Source organism: Tenebrio molitor, chromosome 2 (assembly GCF_963966145.1).
Source record: "Tenebrio molitor chromosome 2, icTenMoli1.1, whole genome shotgun sequence".
NCBI classification, from domain to species: domain Eukaryota; kingdom Metazoa; phylum Arthropoda; class Insecta; order Coleoptera; family Tenebrionidae; genus Tenebrio; species Tenebrio molitor.
The window spans coordinates 22,035,220-22,062,700 of NC_091047.1; the positions used below are offsets into that span (position 1 = coordinate 22,035,220).

Consider the following 27,481-nt stretch of genomic DNA (forward strand, 5'->3'; position numbering starts at 1 on the left):
TACACCGTGGAAAAGAACTTCAATGGTGATAAATTACGATATTGATTAAAACCACAAATTAGTAGATGTAATCTGTTGTCAACGTTTTTTTTTAGAATAGATAGGTTTAAGTCACGTTTCAGATAAACAAATGCCAGTTACAATAATGAAATATCATAATCCTCGTTGATTTGCTTTAATTCTCTACTCTGCTCAACATGTCTGAGTTAGGAACATTTAGTTACAATACTGTCAGATTCTTATTGAATTTGACAACCAGAAACCTTCTGGCTGGTGTTGTTGTGTACTGTTGTTGTATTCCTATAATGTACTACAACTACTGGTTTTCATGGCACGTGATTTTGTGTACTCTCGGGGTAAGTGTCTGTTTGTAGTGGTTTAGTATTGAGAGCAATTCTCTGAAATTACACCTAGATTGACGTACTCTTTTTTGTCAAATAGAAATTATCATTATCACCTGCATGTGCCATTATTTGGAAATTTTGATGTCAGTTACAGTTAATCTTTTTCGATAGGTACCTTATCCAACGCCAATCTTGCACTTCTGTTGACGTTAATTAGTTATTGTAACATATTTTATTTATAACCCTCGATATCAATTTTTAATATTTTTTGTCGTTAACAATAAAGATACTTGAGATTATTGTCCAGACAGTAAAGTATTTGTAGCTTAATATTTAAATCCACATTCTTTGTGTTTAATATTTAATCGTATACTTTTCATAAACACTGTAAATACGTGCATCATGCATCACATAGCAAAGGAAATTTTTTATCAGATAATTAATTACATATTATCTTATATAATAATCTTACTAGATGTGTATACAGTAGGTACCCATAATTATGAATCAATAAGTATTTAAAAAATATCTGTTAAAAACTTTCCAGATGAAAAAAGTTGCTCTACAATTTGTAACAGTTAAATTAATTTTTATTTCTCATTTTAATCTCCACCAAAAAGAGACAACTCACAATATAATAATAACATTTTTGGAACTTTTTAAAAATCAATATTAAAAGTAAAATTGTTAATGACCACTATCATTTCATTTATATTTTATTTTCTGAAGCAGTATCATAAAATAGTATGATGATTTCAAAGATTTTTCCTCCGCTGCTGTTTTACTATTCTGTATAATATTTGTTAGGGAATTATTAATTTATAGAACCCCTTATGTAAGCAGTTAATAAGAAATATGTATATCGTTACAGTTCCAAGATACTGTTGTCATAAACTAGCCGTTGCGTGTCTAGTGTTACAAGAATTTTCACATTTATTTTATTTTAATCTTAATACTCAAATGGCCAATAGGTACATACTGGAATTTTTAGGCTAGCTTTGACTGGTACTGATTCTGAAAATACTCAGCGGTTCTTTATCTTATCATATTCTTATACAATTTCATGCTCTTTCACAAGTTTTTTTATTACAGATTTATACACAAATTACAGTGTAAGCTTTGCACTTGACACAATGGTACATACTTAATTTATATGTACCTTGGGGAAAATGATAAAAGTAAAAAATAGTATATTATGCACCGAGGGAGTGAAGTGGATGATTTTTACCCGAGGTGCAGTTTGTAGCCCGAGGGCGTAGCCCAAGGGTTCTACAAAGCACTAAGGGTAAAAATCATTCCCTCCCGAGGTCCATATTTTTTGCACGACCCAACGATATAGGGCCGGTTGTACCAAATTGGTTTAACTTCAGTTTATCTCCCAGTCTAGATTAAAGTTAGATCATTTTGTTGTACGAACGGTGACTGAGGGTTGTCTAAGCATTGAACTTGGTTTTCAGTGATCGACTGATATCTATCGATCAAGGATGGATCAGTATCATTTTGACATTTATTTGATAGGTCACAATTTATACGTTAAAATAATAACATGGAGTGGATACCAGAATATGATGAAGATGAAGATTTTCTAGAGCTTGTTGAAATCGTAAACATGTCGTATAGAAAAATAACGTCAATATAACATTTCATTTTAGATTAGAAATCCAAGATTGGCTCAAACTTTCAGGGTACGCCCAAATAATTTTGATAAATGGAATGACTGCGATTTTAGAAATCGATTTAGAGTACCCAAAGATGTGGTAAGATTTATCATTGAGGAAATTCATGATGAAATTTCCTCAAAAACGGATAAAAATCACGCCCTTTCACCGTCAGACATGGTGTTTATAACACTTCGATATTTGGCAACTGGAGCAATGGGACAACTAATTGGAGACAGTAATGGCGTTGATAAAGCCACAGTAAGCCGAGCGATTCCCAAAGTCATTAACGCAATAGCAAGACGCCGTGCAGAATTTATAAATATGCCGGATAACGAACAAGCAAAAAATAAAATTAAACAAAGTTTTTTTAACATTAGCAAATTTCCTAGATGCGTGGGAGCTGTGGATTGTACACACGTTAAAATCCAATCCCCAGGAGGCAATGATGCCGAAATATATCGTAACCGGAAGGGTTATTTTTCGTTTAATGTGCAAGGTATATGTGATGCTAATTTAAAAATTCTGGATTTAGTCTGTCGTTGGCCTGGGTCTGCCCATGACTGTAATATTTTTAAGAATTCACGGTTAAGGCATCGCTTTGAAAATGGTGATTTTGGAAACGATTTACTAGTAGGTGATGGAGGATATGGTATTAAACCATATTTAATAACACCTTTACTAAACCCGACAACGCCAGAACAGCAGTTATTTAATGAAGCTCAAATAAGAACTAGAAATCCCATAGAGAGATGTTTCGGGGTTCTTAAAAGACGATTTCCTGTACTGGCTTTAGGAATACGCCTGTCGATTGAGAAAGTAGAACTTCTTGTGATAGCATCAGCAATATTACATAATATTGCTTGCATGCTAAACGACACCGAGGCTCCCGAAACAAATGAAGAAATAGAAGCGGCCATAGCTTTAACCGAAAATGTAAACGAAAATCTTGTGGAAAACAATAACTTAAATGACAACCGAAATAATGAAGTTAGAAATATATTGATTCATTATTTTTCTACACTTGAGTACTGATGAATAATGATAGGTAGCGATTAATAATATTAATTAAATAAACTAACAAATGTTTAAATATTAGGCAATTGTATTTATGAACGAAATTTAATAACAAAATTAACTATGAACAATTTGTGGGGTTTGAATAACCTGCGTTCTGCGTTAAAGTTTTTATTTTATTTAAATGCTCTGCCTCAAGAATTTTCATTTTCAGTTTGCATTCTTCTACATAAAGCTCATGTTTCTCTTTCATCTGTGCAATTGTAAGTGCATGTATTTCTTGCATGTGCTTTAAGCGAAGTTCCTGCTCATTGATGATATGTGTTCTTCTTAAATCTTCCATTTCAGATTTACTTTGAGCCCAGTTGCAGAGTCTTTTGCTTAAAGATCCATCCTTAGTTACCTTTCGTTTTAGTGGAGCAGATTTTGGTGTTCTCAATTTATCTGCAGAATACGATCTCCAGTCACCAGCAACTTCTGAATTATTGTTCAAATAATTTTTATGATGTATAGAATCGGACTCTACAGTATATAAAAAAGTAATAAATAATAAAGTAAACGTGTTCGGTAATATTCTTTTACGTTGTGTCGACGATGATTTTCCTATATCATCATGATCATGACAAACTGTTCTGTCGTTTACTGCTTCATATTCTTGAAATAATGGAAGTGTTGCATCAATCTCGGACGATAGATTAGCAATAGAACTTTCAATAACCAAATCTTCTTCTGGAAGCCAAAATAAATATTGTAAAAGAAGACCTCAAAGTTTAGATAGACACTGAGTACCTACCTAACGTATCGCTGTCATATTTGGAAGTGCGTCCTGTTAATTGGTCTCCAATTATTTCTTTGATTATTTCTTCAGTATCTGTAATTGTACTATTTATTTTTTTGGCCGGTCCTCCTCCTGTGCCCAAAGTGTACTTTTTCTCGTCTGCAAATTTTGACTTTGTTCTTTTTTTTAGATTTTCATATTTTCTTTTAAGAATCAATGCACTTCGATAATTTTCAAATCCAACAATATTAAATTCCTGTTCAATTGCTTTCCATGCATCCTTCTTCAATTGATTTGCATCTATATCTGTTTTTTTATTTTCTATTTTATCTTTAAATTTAAATACCAAGCCCAGTAAATGTTTTTCTTCAATGGTAGAAAAATTGGTGGACCTTTTATTAGTACTCATTGTGAAAAATCGCCATAAAACACATTCACAGACAAATGTCACAGTTGTCGGCAATGACAAATTTAAACTGTTTTCCGCGAGTAACCTGGGTCTGATTCTACCAACATAACTAATTTTGACGAAAACGGTCGCTCAAGTGATCTTACTGTGAACAAGAGATGTACAACGCGTCTATTAAATAAACCCGGTTCAGTAATAAACTGTAGTTCAATTGAACCGAAGTTCAGTGTAATTTGGTACAACCGGCCCATAATGTTTAACATTTAGGCTTTTTCAATTAAAATTTTTGGATTGTGCAAATTGTAGTATCTGCACCTCGGGACTGCATGATTGTTACCGTCGGTTCTTTATAGGACCCTGGGATGTCGCCTCCGGACTACAAACTGCATCTCGAGTAAAAAAACAAATTACATAATTCGAAATAAATATGCATCATAAAAGGTTGAATTGACTATGGTTTTTTGCCCAGGGGGAAAAAAGTGACTAAAAGCTTGAGTTGGTTATGATTTTTTGCCTGAGGGGAAAAAAAACCGGTTTACTCCATCAATAGCCGAACAATTTTCTGATGAGTTGATTTCAACGAAGAGTTTCAAGTCATCAACAAATTAAAGTTTCCGGCATGTTACGATATCCCGAATGTCGTGGACATGTACTATCGCGAGCAATAAATTTTGGTCGTCAATGTCATTTTAAAATTTGGTTAGGTTGTCACAAATTTAAAAATTTTCCCTGCCTGATTATGCCCATGTCAACAAAGTGTCAAAAAAATGAGAACAAAATGACAATTAATGTCATACAACATGATGATAGGTTAATGACATTTACAACTGTTTTATGATGGAGCATTTTCGATTGCGTCAAAGAATGACCTTGACGACCAAAATTTATTGCTCGCGACTGTACCTATGGTTTGACAAAAAATATTCTGAATGCTCGCAATTATCGGTATTTAACTTTATTTCCACCTTCTAAGTAAATGACATTTTATAGGTATTTGTGGTAACTAAGTAAATGGGTAATTACAGGCAGAGCCCTGTAATATTTAACAGGCACATAGAAGAGACCTGTAATAGCTATTTACGTTACAAGACCGGTAGTAACGTTTTTATGGACGAGCTAGTGAATTACAGGTCGAGCCCGATAGGGCGAGACTTGTAAACTAGCGAGGCCATAATGCGTCTACCGGTCGTGTGACGTACAAGATTTTTTAGTATACTTAGACAATTATTTAAAAGAAAATAAATTTAAATAAAAAAATTTGGCTCTGAAAAAGATTGCTATGCCTTGTTACTATGATAACAAACGATTCATCACAATTCAGTCTGTCGAAGTTTTTCGTGTGATTTCTTTCATTTGCGCTAACTTCCTTTAATAAAATAAATTCTCACAACCGAACCGAAGCAGAAGTCAAGTTTTCTTCCCAGACCACCTTTTGGAGAAGGTAGATAGTGCGCGATCAAACTTATTGCTCCAAAAATCATCGGGAAGATATTTCACAGAGTACAAGTTGTTCTACAATTGGAGAATACGAAATAAAGTTGTTTGGATTGATCAAAGGGTAATGCTTGGCTTTAGAAAACCATCTCAATGATGTAAGTAATTGTACATTTAATTTTTATATAAATAAAAACCAATAAATCTGACAAATTATTTGACATTTGCTACCGGCCGCGGTGGAAAGTAAAACGGACTAGACCATAAACATGTGTCTACCGGACTCGTCGTCAAGCAGGTAGACACCTACTACCAGCACAGTATACTAAAAAAACTTTACAAGGCTCATCAAAAAATAAATAATCAAAACTAATTAAATGATTTTTTTAAAAAGTTTATTACAAACACAAATAAATTTAACTATCAATTGTTGCAATTACATACGTTAATAATGCATTTTGATCCGTTTCGCAAGTCATTTTCATATCGCTCCTGGGATCGAATCAATACGGAATCAATAGAGAGCCGCACTTGCAGCGTTGGTAATTCCGTGGTTATTTTATTGCATTTCAAGAAAATCACCTTCAAAGTCTTCATCGGGCATTAAAGCCATTCTTTCTTTTCTTTCTTTTTGCAACAAATTTCACAAAACTTCTGACAGTATTTTTGTTGTTTATCTCAACACCATGACGACGTAGGTATAATTGCCCCACCGCCTTTCATTACAAAATTTTTATAAACATAAATAACAATTAAAAAACGAAATTTAAAGGCTGAAGGTGGAAATAAAAGTTTGTATGCAACTCGCTTAGCAATTAATCTTTACTGGGCTTACTGGCTTATGGAGACTCGTTCCTTACGTCACTCGTCCAACAAGTGCCAACGCGCCCGTAAAGATTAATTTACTAAGCTCGTCACATAAATAACTATTATCTACGATCGCGTAAAAAGTAGGCACTTTTTGCACTAAAAATCGTTGTCAAAGTTGACGTTTAGAGAAACTGACGGAATCGTTCTCTAAAAGTTTTAGAGCACGATTTCTCGCTTTTATGGCACATAACTGTCAGAATACGACAATCGAATTTGTTGGAAACATTGTTTAGGTTGCTAAACGACGTGGTTCTCAAACGACTTTGGTTATTCATGAAATATTGAACCAATGAATTATTTTATACAAATTTATGTTAAAACCGGTGTGATGATCTCACGATCGTAGATAAAATGTTGTAAGACATACGTGTAAAAAGTTCCTTTGTTGCACTCACATCTTTTAAAATACTCCCTCGTACCTCGGTCTTATATCTTAAATAACTATTATGGGTCCTTTACAACACTATGAACAATCCTCGCTGTATATTGGAAAATTACTTGCAATTTTACCTCTCAATACCGGTCATAACTTGTTTTGACAAAAGGTACTTAAAATCCTAAAATCCTTTAATCCTTTAGGTAATTTATACGTCAAATATGAAAGATATGGGTGAAGTGTGTGACAAATTAAGAGACGTAGAAAGTTTTCTATTCTGTCATGATAAAAGTCAACTAACTAGCTATAGAAGTTGTTAACATTTTAGCAAATTGTGATTCTTCAGTTTTACAAACAAAAATTAAGAACTTAAAACAAGCCTCAATTGAAACATATTTCAAAAAAATGTAACTATTACATGATGTAATATGGCAGGTAATTGTTTAAAATATTTTATTGGTAATAAAGTAAGCATAAAAATAATCCATGTGTTTTATTTATTCTTCACTCTCAATAATGGCCACCTCCCTATAGGGGTCATTTTTACAATTCATTTTTGTGCCCGCTATTAGGAGGTTTTATGTAATTGCAATATTCTTATGTTTTTTCAAATGAATAATGCGAAAACGCAATCTTTAGTCGATTTTTCTTTGTAAGTTAAATCCAGGAACATTTCCAAAAGCATAAGAAAAATTAACGTTACAGAAAACACAACGTAATGTTAGTTTACTAAATTTTGAACTTCTTGGCAATGGCGTTTTGAAGATCACGATCGATCATCAGCTTGAAGTAAAATTAGATATCGGCATTGCAGCAATTTCTCCTCTCTTAAATATTATTGTAATAAGATAAAAAAAAATTAAATGGATACCGACAGATTACAATCTTAAAAAACACTTCAAGGTCTGCCTGCATTGCATTTCCAAAACAGATAAATGATTGTTGGATCTGTGGCAACAGCAAACGATCGATAAAATGGTTCGGCAGAGTTGAACTGCCTAAGCATCACCGAAAATCAAGAAATGACCAAAAAGAAATTACTGGTGGTGAATAATTTAAAGATACAAGGATCAGGTGCACCGATTTTCAGACAGCTCTCAAGCAAACAGATATTTTTTTCTCTTGGAAAAATCGGAATGTAACGATATTCATTACTTCTTGTTAAGAATGTCACATCTAGTAATGTTATTTCCGGTCGAAGATGTTCCTCGTCGAGCGTACCACAAGCTTTAAATCTTGCTGCTTTGTTATTCATGTTGTAGTTTGGCAAAAGATATTCTGAACGCTCGCAATTATCCGATTTAACTTTTTGGGGCGTTCACATTAGTTTACAATAGGTATTGCAGGCAATGTTGTAAAAATATTAAGCTGCTGGGCCTTCACAGCTTTGTCGGACACTGTTTGTATCTATTGTAAACTAATGTGAACGCTCCAAAAAGTTCAAGGATGATGGTCGATCGTGATCTTCAAAACGCCATTGCCAAGAAGTTCAAAATTTAGTAAACTAACATTACGTTGTGTTTTCTGTAACGTTAATTTTTCTTGTGCTTTTGGAAATGTTCCTGGATTTAACTTACAAAGAAAAATCGACTAAAGATTGCGTTTTCGCATTATTCATTTGAAAAAACATAAGAATATTGCAATTACATAAAACCTCCGCTAGGCCACAAAAATGAATTGTAAAAATGACCCCTATAGGGAGGTGGCCATTATTGAGAGTGAAGAATAAATAAAACACATGGATTATTTTTATGCTTACTTTATTACCAACAAAATATTTTAAACAATTACCTGCCATATTACATCATGTAATAATTGCATTTTTTTGAAATATGTTTCAATGGAGGCTTGTTTTAAGTTCTTAATTTTTGTTTGTAAAACTAAAGAATCACAATTTGCCAAAATGTTAACAACTTCTATAGCTAGTTCACTTTTATCATGACAGAATAGAAAACCTTCTACGTCTCTTAGTTTGTCAGACACTGCACCCATATCTTTCATATTTGATGTATAAATTACCTAAAGGATTAAAGGATTTTAGGTATCTTTTGTCAAAACAAGTTATGACCGGTATTGAGAGGTAAAATTGCAGGTAATTTTCCAATAATACCTTTGTCGAAGTGGAATCCCACCGTTTGATGGAGGTGCCCACTTTTCGGAGGTTCATTAGTTCGGGATTTATGGTATAATCGGTTCTGGGAACTCCAAAACTGCCCGTTTTTCAGAGGTGGCCGAAAATAGAGTGTTTATTCTGTACGTTTTTAATGAAAATTAATCAATCGATCACTATTACATCAGGAATAATAATTTTTCATATACCTACGTATTATTTATAATTGATACAAATTTTGCCGGTAAAATTTTTACATTGTTACAAGTGTATGTTGCTAATTTATCGAGTGACATTGTTTTAGAGATAAATTGGCAAGAAAATCCAATAAATCAATTGGAAAATTTTGCCAAGACAAAAAGAACCACAAAGACAAAACAAAAGGTGAAAAATCAACCACTATCAGGGCTGTCTAACTGAAATGATTTATAACAATAACAACAAAATAACCATCATAAAACAAAAACTATTGTCGAGTTTTTCTTACGATTCTTGGAAGCTTACAGCTTCCACAAATAAATCTTTTGCATCATAATTATCAAAAATTAATGTAGTCCTTGAAAATGCACAGATTTAAGTCTGTTGTAATCGTAACGTGATGTTCACTGTAATTCATTTCCCTTCCTATGTCCAATCCAATTCCATTTCCTCGTTTTACTGTGGTTTCTTGCCTTGTTTGTGATGGTTTGCAATTTCTTCGTCATATCTTGGTCTACTTTCCACGTTTCAGCATCGTATAGCAATATCCTTATTTTTAATTGTACAGTTACACATTTTGACTTTGTGTCTGCTGAGACTACATTTGTTTTCCACATGCCTCCCAGTTGCTTGAACGCCAGTTGTGCTTTATTTATTCTTGTAACACAGATACAGTAGTGTCTGTGTTACTTCCTCCATTCAATCACTTTGAAGTAATCTTTATCCTTAAAAGTGAATTTCATGGAAACAGGCTCTTCTATTGGATAATCAAATACAATAATTCTTTTATTTTTATTTGTTACAATATTATTTAAATATTTATAATAATTGTCTATCCCTTTTAGAGTAAACAAATGAGTTAAACCCTTAAATATGTTTCCATTTTATTTACATAATAATTTTTTTTGTTCGACACTGTCAGAATTTGAGAATTTTCTCCTATGTGAATGGAACGAAACGTCAAGCTAATTTTAAAGGTTTTAAGCGATTTGGAGCCTTTAAGGGGCTCGCCGAACATAAAAAAAACATTGTATTCAACTCGTTCGTGTGTAAATTGGGCCTTTTTTGGCACTCGTAGGCCTTTAAAACGCTCGTTTCACTCGCGTTTTAAAATGGTCCACGCGTGCCAAAAAAGACCCAATTTACACACAAACTCGTCAAATAAACTACTATTTTTTGACACTAAAATGCGTGCAGAATAGGCCTCTTAAAACACTAATGCTTTAAAGTCGCTTAGGTAACAACAAATTCACCTATATTTTGAACAGTGGTAAATAGCCATTTATACACATTTTATAATAGCAACGAAACAACAACAATTGACCATTTCTATATCAACGGTTAATGACACAGATTACTTCGGAAAAAGTATTTCAATTTACTTTTTTTTTATAATTTTCAGGTTGTAGTGCAGGTATAATAAAAAATAGCGTATGATACACGTTTATAAGGGCCTTTAAAGCACTTGCGACGTTAAACTCGTCGCGCGTGCTTTAAAGGCTTCCTTATAAACTTGTATCATAATATACTATTTTATATACGGCATTAGACATAGGTGACGTTATAGATTCCAATCAAAAATTCATCAAGACCTAACAATATATCGCTTTTATCTTGAAAGACATTTCTAATCAATTTTATCTTCAAATTCCCTTATAAACTACTCTGACAATGTTTGATGTGTTGAGATGTTTTTCCTTGAAATTCTCTTATAAGATCTTGTGATAATTTTAGATATTTTGAGATTTTTCTCCAATTCAGCTTACCTATAAATTATCTTAGATTTTTTTTTCATTTTTGAAAAGCTCATCTAAATTCGACGAAGCTTTTCTGAGAAAAAACCTCGAAGAGGTCAATTTTCTTTTTAAAAAGTGCATATTCTTCAGTACTTTACTTACAGTCCGGCCGCCCTTAGTTGGCAAATTCCGGCGCATACCGAATGGAGCTTCGTGTATAGTCGTCATAGCTGCATTCAGCAACGCAAGAGCGAGCCAGTGGCGTAACATTGAAAAGACTTTAGTCACGTAACTCACATAGGGAATTTATTAATGTTAAGAAATATTTATTAAACAAACAAAACATCATAAAATAGTAAATTAGTACTTTCAATTCAATTCGATGTCAGATTCATCCGTCTTTTGAACAATTATTATTCTATGAATTTGCACCCGCCACTGACCGAGATTTCAAAAGAGGCGACGCTCAAACTTTCTCCCTCCCGCACAACCGAACCAGTGCCCAACATTTGCTTTTGCCAACTAAGGGCGTCCGGACTGTATGTCGACAGCTTTCTATCTCCTAATAATGACGTCATCAATATATTTTTTTAATGATAATCCCCACTTTTTTCTTCTCTTCCTGACAGACCTCCGTACTACTTAAACGATGAATGAAAAAAATTGGTACCTTACATAACAATTTTTTGGGAAAATGACAAATTTCACTTCAAAAGTTAATTTTTATTAATCTTTGTGTTTTCCTTGTTACAATCCTGTTTGTTTCATTTCTTGTTTTATGTATTTTAGATGATTCCTTTCATGACAGAAGCTTTGATGCTTTTCCCACCAGACGAATTGTGGACCAAGCAGTTGAGCAGGAAAGACAAATACTGGATACACGGTTGCTTGTTTACATTGGGCACCATTTTAGTCAGTGCTGGAAGTATAGACACGTTCATATTTACCGCGGAAGGTTATCATCTCTACACCATACACGGAATTACAGGTTTTTCACAGTAAATTGTTGTACTTCATCCTAATCTCGTTTTTCAGGTTTGATATCGATGATTCTGTTTATTTTGTCAATCCTATTCGGAGTTATGGCAACTTATTCCCGGGAGTTATCCAAGTACTCCAAACACACACGTCCAGTTTGGTTTAAATTTATTCACAACTTCCTGGGACTCCTCGGTTATGTGGTTGGAGTGGTCAGTTTGTGTTATTCCTACTATTCAAATTGGTTTGTCTTCTATACTTCAGCAGAATCTCGTTTGGTGGCGTTAATTGCAACCATCTTAGGGACATTGTGGACAATGAACGGTTCCATAATGTCCGGTTACGATCAGATTAAAACATTGTTAAGGAAATAAAACGAGTCTTGTACTTTATTTTTATTTATTATACTAATAAATACATATAAGCTAAAATTATAATACTTACTTTGTAATGTCTATACTTAAAATTAATACAGTGCCTAAAATTAAGTCAATTTGTTTTAAATTAATTACACGTAACACACATTTTGGCAAGTGCGCAGTCGCGCGCTCATTAGCGCAAAATATCAATTAAAGTAATAATAATTGATTTTTGTTGAAATAAATTTTGGCAGTGCTCTTGAAGCGAAGTACAATGAATAAGTAATCACGCACCCTTCTTAACAACTAGAATAGTTAGTGGAAAACAATCACAGACATCTATTAATGTAAGAGTATTCTATCGGTGATGGAAGAATGGTCCGGATACATTGGATCTACTGGGATTTTTTTGGAAGTTTATAAAAAAAATATATTTACACATTTTGACACGATCGACAGAAATAAATAGAATCGGGTGTAGCAACCAATGTATTCCACCTACATGCATTGTTATTTAGGAAGAACATCACATGCACACATTATTTTACTTTCACTCGTACATCACTTTCTCTAAAATTAATAGAATTAAAAATCCTAAATTGTTTAAAGTCAGTACTTGGTTTTGACTACGCATATTTCTTCCAATCACAGATTATTCCAATAGATCTTGTTGCGCCTTCTTGCAGGACACGCAGCAGTGATTTGTGTAGTACGGGTACTGGCAAAGACGTGCCTGCACTGCCAGGTAGCAATTTCTGATTCTGTCGATGCAAGAACCTGTCAACAAAACATAACCTCCTCAATAATTCAGTTACAAATTTTTCAAAAATTAACACAAATTTTGCATTGCCAAGTTCAACTTTGGACGTTGATGGTAGTCTCTTAGTATGAATATTGTTCTTCTGTTAGACCGGTGGCGAGTGAAGTCATAAACCAAAAAAATATAACAAGCCTTCGTTTTTGAAATAAAATTAACTGAAGGGTTAATCAAAATTTTCTGAAGGTACAGACTTAACGTGTAAGTAATCCTGGTTGTCTAGCAGCAACCATGAAGGTAATTTTGATGTCAGTCTCAGCTGTTACTTCGTAATGATGTGAAAAGTACGTAGACAGGGATTAAGTTCCCCTTCACTTTTGATTATTCAATGGCTTGGATTCCCAAAGAATTCACAATTTCTTAACATGCATTTCCACTTATATCGGTGTTCATTTAAATTTATCGTCAAAGTTGGCGTTGAAGAGTCGGTTGTGAACGCACCACGGATTATAGATCACGGTCACGGATCAGCTGTTTAAATCTAACCTCCCTTTTTGCGTTGTTTGTGTTTTACTAACCAAAGTGAATTCTTATTAACTTGACTTTTAGTTTTAAAATGTGATTCATATGTGGAATTGTTATTTTCAAGTTAAAAAAACTTAACAAAAGCGCATATTTTTTTAGTGGTCAGTTTGCTAACCTCTTATGTAGAACTATAACGGTTCTAGATTCTTTTCGAACTAATATTGCTATTTTACATTTGCCAAACTGTAATTATTTGTTCCTTTCATGGCTTTTGCCATAGAGTGCAAAATTTCTTTTGACTGTTTGAAAGGACTTAACCTCACCTAGATTGCCATTCACGTTTTGAGTGATATTCTGAATGCGGCTTCCAAGCAAAAATTTTGCATATCTCTGAATGTTTTCGTTGCAAGGTAAATCTACTAACTAACACATCACAAAAGAAGAAAACATGAAGTATGAGTTGAAAAGATCTGTATTTATTGCAAACATTTCGATAACAATATTCAATGGAGAACTATTAACAAACATAGAGTCAAATAAATCAAAAAATGATCGTTAAATTTTGACGTTTCAAAGTTAAACGAGTCATAATAGATGAGTGATTTTTATCAAATCTATACAGTCGTTTTCAATGACATCCGTGCTGTCAGTGTCTTTTTTAATGTAGCAGATTGTACACACAAATTCATAACCAGTGTTCAGACCCTAGTTAAAAAAATATCAAATAAGAAATTGAGGTTATGGTAAAAGAAAATTTATATTTCGTAAAACATCAACAACAAACAAGAACTCAATCTTCAACATGGTGTAAAAGATGGTGAAACTAAGTCATCCTCGGAATCCGAATCAGACTACATATTTTCCTTGATTTGTCGGAAAAGATAGATAATAATTTGAATTTGTCAATTTGCCGCGTCAAGATAAATTGCCAAATTAGGAAATTCAAAATTACTAAATTGAAACAGCAAGTGATGCCAACATACTGTCATATTGACAGCACAGATGTCACTGAAAAGGAGTATATCGAGTGTTCTAATGAAATCCTGGGCTGGGAAGGCGTTGGAAACCGTCAATTGTTGTGCTTTTTTAAAGCGTAGATTAATTGGAGCATGTTGACAGCTAACCTAAAATTTAGAGCCAAAATTTTTTTCTTTTTTTTCTTTCTTTGCAATGTTTTACATCAAAAATAGAACAACGTAGCGATTCCTATTTTCGAAGCAAATATCTAAGGGCACCCTTTGCTGAAAACAAACATGTTTAATTATGTTGCGATTAAACATAAACAAATGTCATTCGTGTCAAACGGCGGGAAATTCAAACTTTACACTGTTCTAGACGGTTTAATTTTTCCAACGCCTACTCAGCCCAGGATTTCATTTGAACACACGATAGTTATGTCCCAATCAAAGAAAATTACGAGAAAAGCAAAGGTTCTTGTAAATTCTTAAGTGATGGACTCCAAATGTCGCTGAGAATAAATCTAAATGCATGAGTTAATTTGTTTTGCGTTCTACACATTTTAGACATGATCTAAAAGGAATTAATTTAGAATATTTTTTTTCCAAAAAACCAAAAATTGAACATAATCTGAGAACATCACTGGATATCCTTCATAAAATCGGAAACATGGTAGAGACTGCCTTCCTTGAAATACTTACGATCAACGGGTTCATCCTGCGCTGGTTTGTATCTATCCCGATGTTCCTCCACCCTCTGACAGGCGCACTGTCTCTTAGCAATGGGCATCTCGCTGTCAACGCAACCATTGGAGTGTTTTCCGTGGACATCCATGCATCTAACCTCCCTCCTTTGCACCCCGTTGGGGCAATTCCCCTCGCACATGCCCCACTCGCCGAAGAACCACTTCGGGGGACATTTTCCGTTGCAAACCTGCTCAGTTGCAGGCTTCAACCCAGCCGGACAAGTGATCTCATTGGTGACATGCGACTGACCTCGGATTTTGACAACACAGTAGACGTCCCGTTTTTGTTTGGCGGTCTGCGAACAAGAGTCGGAACAGGACGACCATGGACCGGTGAACCATTGACCGCCGCATTGTTTGTCGCTGGAACACGCCCTGGAGGTCTCCGGTTTGTTGGTGTCACTACAATTGCCATGGTGGAAACAGGCGGCTAGACGTGTTTGGGTGCCGGTGCCGCACGACTCGGAACAATGGGACCATTCTGTCAGCAGCCACGGCGAGGTCTCGCCGGTCAACGATGCCGAACAAGGACCGTTCTCGCAGTATTCGGCGTACTTGGGGCGGTCTTCGGGGTGGCACCGGCCGGTGGGGCACGTGACGGAGCGGGTGCGGTGACCAGTGCCGCACGACACAGAACACTGGAAAACAAATACAGTCCTTCATTTTGTACTTCTTTGTAAGATATTGTGGTAGACTTACGGAAGACCAAGGACCGACCGACCACTCCTGTCGGATGTTCCTGAGTGAAGTCTCTGGCGTCTGTGGTAGTTCGTTATCTCGGATGCTATCGCAAGGCTCTTGTATGCAAGGCTTGGCCTGCGAAGCAGGCTTGGGCCTCGGACAAGCCATATCGTTGGTGACAATCTGTCGCCCTGTGCTCAACTCTTGGTGACATTTCGGAACAAAGTGTTGAATTCCTTCTCCGCAAGTCGCGCTGCACGGCGTCCAGTGCCCCTCCCAGTGCGGCGGACAGTCCTTCAGGTTGCACCGGATGGGCTGGGTCATGGGCTTCTCCAGATGGGCACAGCGACGATCGAGCACAGGTGTCTGCGTGTGTTCCCGAACACATGTCACCACTGTCGCTTGCAGACCTTAAAGTGTAACGGGATGTGATGCGTACGGAAGGATTTATTATTAGACGTACCGCCGCCGCAGGATTTCGAACAGGCCGAAACGCCGCTGATCTTCCACGAGAAGCGTCTTCGGAGTCGGGTGCGTCTGTGCACCGGTCGGGCCTCGTCTCTTTGGGTCTCGAGGCGGCGAGGTTCCGGGACTCCGGGGTCGGAAGGACGCTGGATCAGAGGCGGGGCTATCATCGGGGTGTTTGATTCCATGGGCAAGGAGTAACCGTATTTGACGCCTAAGTTGGTTTGGAAGTTGACGATCTGAAACAAAAACATTTTTAAAGCAATTGTGAACAGTCTTAGAGTTTGACGTTTGACGAGGCGAGCTCACTACACCGCGATACAACCCGCATAAATTGATTAGAACCTTTTTTGTACATCTAATACATCATTACTGATTAGTTGTTTTCATTATCGTCTTTGTTCTTAAAATACCTCTATTAAAGTAAAAACGCAACGAATGATTTACTACCGACAAAACAGTTAGTGGTAAACATTGCAATAACCATCACAATTTTATTGGTGCAAATCTATAATCCTGTCAAGTTCAAGTACCGAAAGTACGCTTGACTCGTTGATCCTCCTGAATGCACCAAACTGTCGATATATTTATATCCGAGAGCCTATTTTTGCCAGTCAAAACGCAAAATGCTCATTTAGGCGACTAAATAGATCTGACCAGTCGGTTCTTGAGTGGCGCTTTCTTTCGCAACAGTTTTTATGTGGGGCATGTTGCTCCGAATTGGCGGTCAAACATTAGATAATTAGAAAAAAGTAAACACCACGAAGTGAACACTCAAACCCGTCGATTAGAAGCTATAAATAGCGATCTAAGTGCTTTGATTCTATTTACGCGAAAAAACTCGACCTATGCTAACCCTCTCCCAATAAAAACAAATTGGCCTGCGCTACTGCATCTTAACTTGAACCGGCCATAAACATCGCCATAAATAATAAGTATCCGGGGGGTTCATTAAGAAGACCTTCAATTGAAATCACTTGTCGCACTCATCCCATTAAGTTAACGGGGGACTTACCATGATGTCGACGGGGTTGGCCACAGGTCCTGGCGAGCTGATCGTCTCGAAGGACGGCCCATCCTGCCTGACGTATGTGAACCGGGTGCCTGCTCCTTCCACGACCCCTGGACCGCTGATCTTCCAATCGCCGTTCACTATGAATGATCCGTTGGCATTCCTCAGGGCTATAAAGCAAATCATACAGAGATGAAGCGCCAGTCTGGCATCCCAAAGCTATCTAAACGACGCTGGCTGATTGCAAAAACATTAGTCGTAATGAATTTATTGCTTTCTGCCATTTAGTTCTTTGTGGACGGCGGTTTTAAATAAAGCCGACGCGATTCGCACGTGCTTCCAGATTTTCGTATCGGTTTTTTAAGAGAATTTATCGAGGCCCTTCTGGACGACTATCTTGCCGACATTAATTAACTCCAGTCCCCAAATTTAGACTCAAGGATCATTTATTCCCAGGATATCCTTGCCTGTACGAACACAGAAAGACACATTTCTCTTTAGAAAAAAAAAATCATTTGTGTATTCGTCTCGACTGAGCTAACCACATTCTTTTGATTTCCTATTACACTTATATACACTTTGAAGAAATCACATTTATTAAAATTAACGACTGTTTAATTGTTTAGACATTGATACTTGGCATCTGCTCTAGTGTCACTCGTTTTTATACAGAATTCGAATAGTTAATCGAGAATTGTTATGTTATAGAGGAATTCTCTAAACTGAGTAGTATCTCCTTTCATTTTAATTGACATTCACTCAACAACAGCTAATTTGTTCTTATTGAAATTTTTTAGTTTAGTTAAATGGTCATTTTATTATAAGCTGGTGCAGCTTCTTCGACCTTCAAGTATTGTTATTACATCATCAAATAATAAAATTATTACTGAACGCACTTATGATCAGGAAGAACAGCACTAAAAGCTTGGGATGTATTGATGTTTGCTCTATTGCCGCTATTGTACGAAGTCAATCTGCTGTCCTTGGCTTTGACAAGGTTTGTCATAAATTATTTTATTATCATTGCAAAGCGAGACAAAAACTTTATTCAGTGCGCCGACGGAATAAAAAAAATAATAATGACACAACATACTTTTGGTCATATCTAATTTTCAAAGCTATTATTAGAAGCGATTTCTTCTGTCAAAACGTTCGAAATTTCAAGACAATACAAGAATTACTATAAAACCTTACGGAATTTAAACAAATTCTAGTTCGAAATGTGAAAGAGGTTTAAATAAATTTTGTAGCAACATGAAAAGATTTCTTTTTGTGGAATCTAGCCAAAGTCTTAAAGTCTTGTTGAAACTGAGAAGAAGATTTTTGATACTGATAAAAACACAAATCAGGTTTACAATATGAAGATTTTTAGTAGGTTTTATAAAAATAATTCCGCACTAAGCAATCTGGCGACAGATGATAACAAAATTGTTTTTTACAATTTCAAAGACTTTCTTACTACTAGAGTAATGAGTTTTATTACCTTGATCTCTACTGTGCTGCTCTAAAGAAATATTATACACTATGTAGAAATAATTCAATGGTTTACAATTTTTTTTACACGTTGTCATAAGGATAGACAGCTGCTTCGACGGGAAATTATTATTTAAGGTCAAGTTATTTTATTTTGGACCAATTCATGTATTAATTATATTATTTAAATAATTATGTAAAAGCGAGGAACATTATTTTGTTAAAAGACAAAAATTATTGCAGCAATCGGAAGGTCCTTTCGAGAATTTTTTTAGAAATATTATCAAATTACCATAACAAGGCGTGAAATATTTTCTAAATTATTTATACAGTGCGTTTGTAAAGTTCGGAATAAATTCGATAAAATTGTAAGTGTTAATTTCTGAGAAAAATCCTCGAAGAGGTCAACTTTGTTTTTAAAAGTGCATGTTGTACAGTACGTTATTTAAGTTGACAGCTTGTCGTCTCCTAATAATGACGTCATCAATGATTTTTTTAAATGACAACCCTCACTTTTTTCATCTTTCTCTGGTAGACCTTCTTAGTACTTAAACGACTAATGAAAAAAAATTGATACGTTACATAACAATTTTTTTGAGAAAATGACAAATTTTACTTAAAAATTTTAACTTAATTATTAATGTAAAAATTTTAATTGACCTCAAACAAAATCAAACAAACATCTCAGGTTAACAATAAAATTTAACGCAAATGTTGAAATTGCCTCTCGCCAATTATTTGGCACTCACCGACACTTTGTACACTGAGCTCAATAATGTCAGGGCTTATTTGTTCCGTTTCAGTGCGAATTCTCTACCGCAAATCGTTCTAAATTGTTTGGTCTATTAAAATAAACCTTCCATTGTGACTAAATCTATTGAAAAAACAATTTAAGTTAAAAATTAAATTAAATTTTTTGAAGTAAAATTTGTCATTTTCTCAAAAAAATTGTTATGTAAGGGGTAAATTTTTTTCATTGATCGTTTAGCTAGTACGAAGGCGTACCAGAAAAATACGAAAAAAATGGGGGGTGTCACTTAAAAAAATTATTTATGACGTCATTATTAGGAGATGACAAGCTGTCAATATAAGCAAAGTGCTGAGCAATATGCACTTTTTAAAAACAAAGTGACCAGTTCAAGGATTTTTCTCGGAAATTAATACTTACAGTTTTATCGAATTTATTCCGAACTTTACAAACGCACTGTATAGTTCAGTAGGTACATTCTTTATACATTGTTGCCTTTAGTGCTGGGTTTGATAAGGCAAACATTTTTCGTAAATGAAAACCTCGATAGTCGAGGTCAAAATGCCAATTACTATCTCGTAAGAGTTTGAGACAAAATCTGCGACTCGCGCTTATTCTAATCTACTAAGGCATGTAGCATGTTGCATTAGCATTCTGACTTCACAAAGATGAACGTTAGATTCTGTATTATTCTTACTGTGGCTGTTCTACCTTGGTCATCTTAAATACCATCACACGTTCTACATTGATGACTGCGAGACTTACGGAACTCTATCATTACAGAAAATTGGTGCGATGTGTGACTAATTCTAGCAGATTTCAATTAAATTAGCAATAAAAACCAAAACTTGATTAAAACCGTCATTATGGCGATCCAATATATTGCAGACTTGAAGATCAAATGCAACAGATTTAATTTGAACATGTGCATCGCTTCAGTCATTAAAGCAAATTGTTTAAATCTTTCAAGGATGAAAATCTCTGTCTGTACAAAACGTGAATTCCATCTTGGAATATGCGAATGTCATTTTGGCTACCCTGTCTGTTTTTTACTTTTAGTTTAGGGAACCTGTATAACACCGAACAATTCATTTGACAGTAACCACTACTTGTCACGAACTTCTTGGAGTTTAAGAACTTCCGACTTGGTCGAGAGTTCTGAAAGGGAGATTTAAGTCGTACAATATATCAAATGCTGTCTGTACAACTGACCTACCAGAACAATTTCCTTTGAACGACCAACCCTTTTGAGAATACAAATTCAAACTGAGCAAACGGAAGCTTTATATCGAGATGATGTTTTCGGTAAAGATCTACAATATGTGTGCACTTTGTCATGTGAAGTAAGAAATATCGCCTCATCAGCAAAAAAAAAGTTTTGAATGTGGTATACTCGTAGTTCTAGATAAACTATTAAAAGTATTTTTGAAACAGCGTTGGTCCAAAAACTGACCACTGCGGTACTCCATGATATAGAAAACATTACTTGAAATTATTGAAACTATTTGATACCTTACAGAAAGATACGATGAATTAAATTAAAGTTCTATGTAAAGCTATCAATAACAAACATCCGGATGGTTTTTACAACGGAATGCAGTTCTATTTTTAATATCCTTTTTCATTAATGATTGCCAGTTTATGATCCATTAGCTGCATTGTTTACAGGTTGTTTGTACACTACTTGGTTCATTTAAACATTCTTATTCACGTGTTTTTCCCATTAAATATTTTGAGAACTAAGTTTACAAATTTGAATCAGTATCAAAGAAATTGGAAATGGCAATGTGTTTATCTGTATCTAGTACCATTGCTATTCTACGCTTCAAATTGCTTAGCTTCCACATCTGCGCCTCCATTCCAATCAAAATTTTGATACATTTTTTTTTAATTTTATTGGAAAAACTAAAAACTTAAATTTACCGTTGTTGCAATTTTTTAAATAAATTTCTGTTAGTGCAAATGCACTTGAAATCAAACAAACAGCGACCAGGCCTCATAATTTTTTTGCTAAAAGTGTCATTAAATTACCAAGGTGGTTTCTGGTGTGCTTAAGTTGCTGGATGAGGATCCTGCAGGAGCCTTGGGGAATCTGCGCCACCAGGGAGTAACCAGGAGGCAAGTCGGGCCTCGTATACAATCCATTGATGCTCCTACACTTCCCTTTAAGACAAGCGGCGCACTCTTCCTGATTATCGTCGACACTGCCGATTATGCCATTGGCGTTAACACTCTGAAACAAGATCAAAACAACATTATTCAATTGGCTGCGAGTACTGAAAGCTAATCAAGTGTAATTACATAATTGCGGGCTTTTATGTTCGGACGCAACAATCAAGGTCGTACCTTCGTCTTTACTGCTACATTTGCATACGACGGGGCGTAATTGTCGATAAAAAAATTATTTCACAACAGATGATTGGCGGTGACTTTCGACATTAGATAATCGAATTGTCTGGAAATAAATGGCTCAATTTAAGACACACATCTTAAATTAGGACGATTTATATTCCGTAAGGATCATGGCTCGATGTGTGGCCGTTACCACAATTAACCAGCGTCTGTTACGTTCCAGCCTGTTGGAGTGTTTGTCGATTGTTATCGCTATCACAAGAAAACGATTAGACAGAAGGAAGCTGTCGCAAGATAAAAATAATTCGGATTTGAGTTCCATTACTGGAAGATACATTTAAAATAATTACCTGTCCAACATGTGAATAAAGCAGTACTTTCTTCACAAGTGGGAAGTTGACACGCACGAGCGTAGCGAGTGTCGTAATAATTCCATGTGTAAAATGTGCTTCATAATAAAGAATTTCAATTTACTTTTATATCTTAGTATTAGAACAGAAAAAAGCAATATGCTGATTCTGATGGTTCAAATTTTTTTCCATCAAACAATTTCATTTAAAGATTTTGCGATAAGGAAATTTACACCGACGTTGTCTCAACTTTTTAAATCTTTAAATGGCGTGGCTTAGCCATTTTCAGGTCGAATTACTGCCTGAGTGCTGAATCGGGGTATTAAATTATGTATAATGACAGAAAGGGGTACAACAATGTTCGCCAAACTAAAAGCAACATTTGGCAGTGCAAATGGAGAAAAGCTCTTTTTAATAATGAATAAGCTCGCAGCGGAGCAAGGTGCGCACGAAAATCGATGCATAAAGAAGCAGGAAACATTAAAATTTTATCAAAAAAATACAGGTAATAAAAAGAGGAGAGCAGCGAAAAAATAACGATATTAGACACACGCCTTTTACCTGAATAATGCAAATCCCTAACTAAAAAAATTGTTGCATTAATAATCACGTCGTTATTATTGTTTTACTGTTTTATTATCACGTTGTGGTAATTATTAATTATTAAAATAATTAAGACGTTGAAGATTCATTAATGCGCACGCAGTTGCTCAAGAAGTACTAGTTTTGAGATTGATGTTTCCGCTTCGATAATGATTTCTTGCTATATTTATAAAGCCATTCAATACAAGTAGGTAATCATTGATTAACTAACTAATCAAATACGGATCAGTTGATCACATCGCTATGCCTCGATTAAAAAATTGGTTAATTAGTCAATTGCTTGCTCATTTTTTATCTAATCGATTCTAATTATCACCAATAACATAATTTAACCCGTCAGAAAACTATAAAAACGCAGATCACCACTTGATCTGTTCGTTAAATTCTTGCAATATCTGATTACATTATTTCACTGTTGATTGAATCAATTATTTGCAGATAGTTAATCGATTTTCAACAAGCGCAGAACATTGATTTTTTTGTTGACAGTATCTACATCTTTCAGGTGCAAATTGGTGATTTCATCTTACACCTAAAATACACTTCCTGTTGACTTTCAATAAACGCAAGAGTAATTAGAAAAACTGTGAGACTAAGGGCCAGTTTATAGAAAGAGAATTAAATATTTAATTCGAATTAAATTTTAATGCGCGATTAACCTACGAATCCAAAACTTCGATTGGTTCAATCTGATCACGTGTTCACTTAATCCCGCATTTGATTACAATTAACTTAATTTCGCTTCTGTAAACTGGCCCTAGATGAAACATTGTTAATTACGGAATCGAGGGAAAATAGTAGAAGGGAAAATAATTCAAGCAGAAGAGATGGAATTTTAGTTTCGCCGACTTGAACTAACAAATAGAATAGAACTATGGTAAAAGTGACATTTAAGTGTGCGCGGCTGAAAGTTGGCGACGAGCAAAAGCAATATTATTTTCATATCAAGAATTGTTAAAGAGCACTGACGAGGAAATAAGTGAAAATCAGGAAAAGCACGGAAATTCGTCGGAGTAAATTTCGTCGTTGTTTGGAATGCAGAAGTTGTTAGTCATTTTTGAATTAGTATCGTCAATAACGTCTCCATTAAATGTATAACAACATTTATCTAAATCACACAAGGCAATCAATTGACACATCGCCTACGTATCGCACACCCGAGCCAATATTTCTCAATTAAAATTCGTTGCGATTCAAAGATGGAAATAACATTTGCAAGTAGGTTGGAAATGATGTGGTTTTCTTTGCGTCGAACTGGACATGGGTTGGCAGTGACGGTTCGTTAAGGGTACCTGAATTGGGCATGCAGGATTAATTTCAGTCTAAATTAAAATTTATTTCGTCTGGAATAAGGATCACGGACAATACAGAAATCAAGTAACGAAGCTATTGAGTTAAAGAAATGCGGCGGTTGCTCCGGCGGCCACCCATCCAAATAATGGCAGCATCCGATGTTGCTTCACTCGATAACAGTGCTTTCACCGTCAAGTCTGGTAAAATCCAGACGACAAATTTTTTGCGTCTTTTGATATTTCAATGTTTTCGTGGTTAAAGCGTCATATCTCGTGTGGACCGCCACTGGCGTAAATCGTCTTGACCCATTTTTGCCGGTTCATGTGTAGTGTTTTTATTTGGCAATGATATCTATAAAAGTCCATTAATAAAATTTAATTGTCATAGAGAGTGTGAGTAAGGCACAATTAGCACTGTATCCGTTCGGAATTGGGCAACGCGTGAAATCCGACTACAATGCAGAGCTTTGACGGAATTACCTTTCTTAACGGCACCGATGCGATGGACCGAAATTATTCACGAAACATAATTCCGTCAGCAAGTTTGGAAAATAAAAAATATGCTAATTTGAGGGCGGTACGTGATTGAACAGATAAATCGATTCGATGGTGTCGAGATACGATGATTTGGGATGGGCCGGACTACATGTTTATTATGAGCGGTATCTACGACTATAATGAAGGTATTATATTATTATATTTCGCACGCTCGCCCGTGAAAAATCTTCACTATTGTTGCGTCAACCACGCTGCCATTTTCGACGGGGGACGGTGAGGAAAAATTCGAATTACGTTTGACTGGAAAATTTGCGGACATTCTTGTCAAATAGTAATTAGTAACATTAATTGTAGTACTATCATCAATCGATCGGTGAAGTTAAGCAACGTCGAGGGTGGTCAGTATTCGGATGGGTGGCTGCAGAACCAGAAGTATATTTTTCTAATTAAAAGTAATCTAATGAACATTGTTAATATCTATGATACTCCTTTATTAACTTATTCATTTAGAATTATTAAATGAACTCAAACTGATATTCAGAATATACACTAAAGGGACGACATTATTCACAAAATTCTCTTCATCACTTAACAATATCAGTCAAGGTTTTGTAAATTTACAAAGTCTCCATGTTAAATTGAATCAGAAATTTAGGAAACTACTTTTATTTACAACTATAGGCATGTGCGACGACGTTATTACTAACAAAAAAAAAATTCAAGTGACCCGGGTGGAAAATTTTCCATTGAGGTTGAAAGAAAATGGCTAAATTGCATGTTTTTATTAGGTTTTTTTTTTTTAAATGAAATATTCATTTTATTTTCTTCTCCTATCCCTGGCGGTGCTTTCCGCTCTACTTTCAACGTTTCAGATACATTTTCACGACGTTAACGAAGAACATGACAAACATTACAAATTACTCTTAAATTAAAAATGTAATTACAATAGAAACAGATTTTCGCAAAACTGTCATTGAAGTATGTATTTTTCTTTAAAAATTGATTGTTGTAAATGGTACATATACCCTGGAGGCTTGTTTCATTTCTGCCTCGCGTTTTAGCTAAGCGCTGAGCTTTGAGTCTCAGCAGTAATGAAACATTTTCCGCCTCGGTGTGTAAAACTCGTACATTATTTAAAAAGGAAATATGAAAGTGTACTACAAGAAGTCACTTATCAGAGCAGCTAATAATTATACTGCCCTAAATTAATCTTAAATATGGAGTACTAATTAACTAATACAAAATCAAATAGTGATACAAAAAAAAAATGTTACACGAATAATTTGGTAATAAATTATCAAAAATAAGTTATTACAGATCCTATTATGAATAACACAATTGGAAAATTTGTAAAAATACAAATCAAACAACATAATAATTATTTCATCATATTTGATTTTAGTACAGGTGTCTGCTAATACCAGCGTGTTTGTGTTGCTAAAATAATACTGCACTCTAATTTAGCTGCAAACATTTTGACGAATAAACGAATCGATACAAATGGACCCGACATTGTAATGTCAATAATGAGGCATTTTTATTGTATTGTTGTACCAAACTCCAATTATTATTTGAGTCAGACAGACAGTCTGGACTGGCAGTTTGGCATAATGGAAATAATTTTTCCGCCCTTTTCCGTTTCCGCGCAATGACGCCATCGCCATTTTAAATTGTTTTGCAAATAAACCATCGAGTGCTCAATTGAAAAGTTCATCAAGTAGCCTTTGAATGTTTGACAACTGAACGATTAATCACTGTTGGGTGGTGATATTAGCCGTTCAAATGATATAGTCGTCTTTGTATAACTACTTAAAAACTTTATTGTATGACAAAATGTTGATGTACAAGTGTTAAGTACCAAGGATAGTGGTAGACTCTCGTTTTTACCGCTATATCCCGACTTAAATAAGGGTGGGTGATTTCACCCCTCTCACAAAGAAAGTAGGCAGGACTACCTGCTACAGTACCTGTTTCTAACAATAATGTTCAAAATTACATTATTTTGTACATATACCGCCCCCCTTGAAGGCACGGACTTCAAAAATATTGGAATTAACAAAGATCGAACATGGTTATTAGAAAAAGGATTGTTACATAATAAACATGACAAAAAAAACATTAAAAATACAAACATTGAAGTCAATTGTAAAAAAAGGGTTAATACATAATTATAACAAATATTTGCACGATACAAACATAGTCTATTCATTCGCTGGCAGAACGCACACCTTTCGCGTGGCTCTTTTGAAGATGCCATTGACAGTCTTTACGGACACTACGCGCACAACACCGTCACTTCCGGGATGAAGTTCTACGATGCGTCCCAATTTCCATTGTAGTGGCGGCGTGTTGTCCTCAACTAGAATCACCATGGAACCAACTTCCAAGGCGGGGGTGGACGGTCTGGAACCGGAACCACGGAGCTGCTTGGAACGATTGATGTTTTGAACAAGGTACTCCCTTTGCCAGCGGTGCCAAAAGTGCTGCCTCATCTGTTCCACTCTTTGCCATTGCGTCAATCGGTTGATCCTCGTCGTCGTAAGATCTCTTTCGCTTATAGAAGTTAATGGCTCTCCGATGAGGAAGTGACCAGGGGTTATGGGATTAAGGTCATTAGGATCGTTACTCAGGGGGCACAAAGGTCTGGAGTTTAGGACTGCTTCAATTCTTGTTAACAGGGTATACAATTCTTCGTAGGAAAGCACGACTTCTCCAATTGTTCTCTTTAAATGACCTTTAATGGATTTTACGTTTAT

General features: G+C 35.3%; 3 protein-coding genes and 1 long non-coding RNA gene across 4 annotated transcripts in view; 2 read left to right on the forward strand and 2 right to left on the reverse strand.

The window, feature by feature from the left end:
- The first annotated feature begins 49 nt into the window (after positions 1-49).
- Positions 50-12,396, forward strand: LOC138124390 (transmembrane reductase CYB561D2-like). Its single transcript, XM_069039417.1, has 3 exons — positions 50-356; positions 11,720-11,918; positions 11,966-12,396. Exons 1-3 carry the CDS (start codon positions 198-200, stop codon positions 12,280-12,282), a joined length of 675 nt encoding a protein of 224 aa, XP_068895518.1. The 5' UTR covers positions 50-197; the 3' UTR covers positions 12,283-12,396.
- Positions 363-3,150, forward strand: LOC138124394 (uncharacterized). Its single transcript, XR_011157129.1, has 2 exons — positions 363-1,947; positions 1,997-3,150. It is a non-coding gene; the product is annotated as an uncharacterized lncRNA (long non-coding RNA).
- On the reverse strand, positions 1,941-4,458 carry LOC138124389 (myb/SANT-like DNA-binding domain-containing protein 3). The gene is made up of 3 exons (XM_069039416.1): positions 3,813-4,458; positions 3,602-3,748; positions 1,941-3,541 (listed from the first exon to the last, which is right to left on the reverse strand). Exons 1-3 carry the CDS (start codon positions 4,204-4,206, stop codon positions 3,141-3,143), a joined length of 942 nt encoding a protein of 313 aa, XP_068895517.1. The 5' UTR covers positions 4,207-4,458; the 3' UTR covers positions 1,941-3,140.
- The window catches only part of LOC138124386 (thrombospondin type-1 domain-containing protein 4-like), a 193,482-nt gene continuing 178,291 nt past the window's right edge, over positions 12,291-27,481 (reverse strand). The window contains exons 7-12 of the mRNA XM_069039413.1: positions 21,662-21,863; positions 17,413-17,579; positions 16,396-16,636; positions 15,951-16,342; positions 15,208-15,889; positions 12,291-13,044 (exon numbers count right to left, since the gene is read on the reverse strand). Coding sequence (XP_068895514.1) covers positions 12,920-13,044; positions 15,208-15,889; positions 15,951-16,342; positions 16,396-16,636; positions 17,413-17,579; positions 21,662-21,863 — 1,809 coding nt within the window. The 3' untranslated portion in view covers positions 12,291-12,919. The remainder of the gene's footprint in view (positions 13,045-15,207; positions 15,890-15,950; positions 16,343-16,395; positions 16,637-17,412; positions 17,580-21,661; positions 21,864-27,481) is intronic.

Bases quoted from the DNA above. Each gene is read 5' to 3' on its own strand.
- LOC138124390 (XM_069039417.1), top strand. From the start codon at position 198: ATGTCTGAGTTAGGAACATTTAGTTACAATACTGTCAGATTCTTATTG. The intron at 357-11,719 runs GTAAGTGTCTGT...TATGTATTTTAG, and splicing joins TGATTTTGTGTACTCTCGGG to ATGATTCCTTTCATGACAGA. The intron at 11,919-11,965 runs GTTTTTCACAGT...CTCGTTTTTCAG, and splicing joins CACCATACACGGAATTACAG to GTTTGATATCGATGATTCTG.
- LOC138124389 (XM_069039416.1), bottom strand. From the start codon at position 4,206: ATGAGTACTAATAAAAGGTCCACCAATTTTTCTACCATTGAAGAAAAA. The intron at 3,749-3,812 runs GTAGGTACTCAG...TTTGGCTTCCAG, and splicing joins ATATGACAGCGATACGTTAG to AAGAAGATTTGGTTATTGAA. The intron at 3,542-3,601 runs GTAAAAGAATAT...TATATACTGTAG, and splicing joins AAAATCATCGTCGACACAAC to AGTCCGATTCTATACATCAT.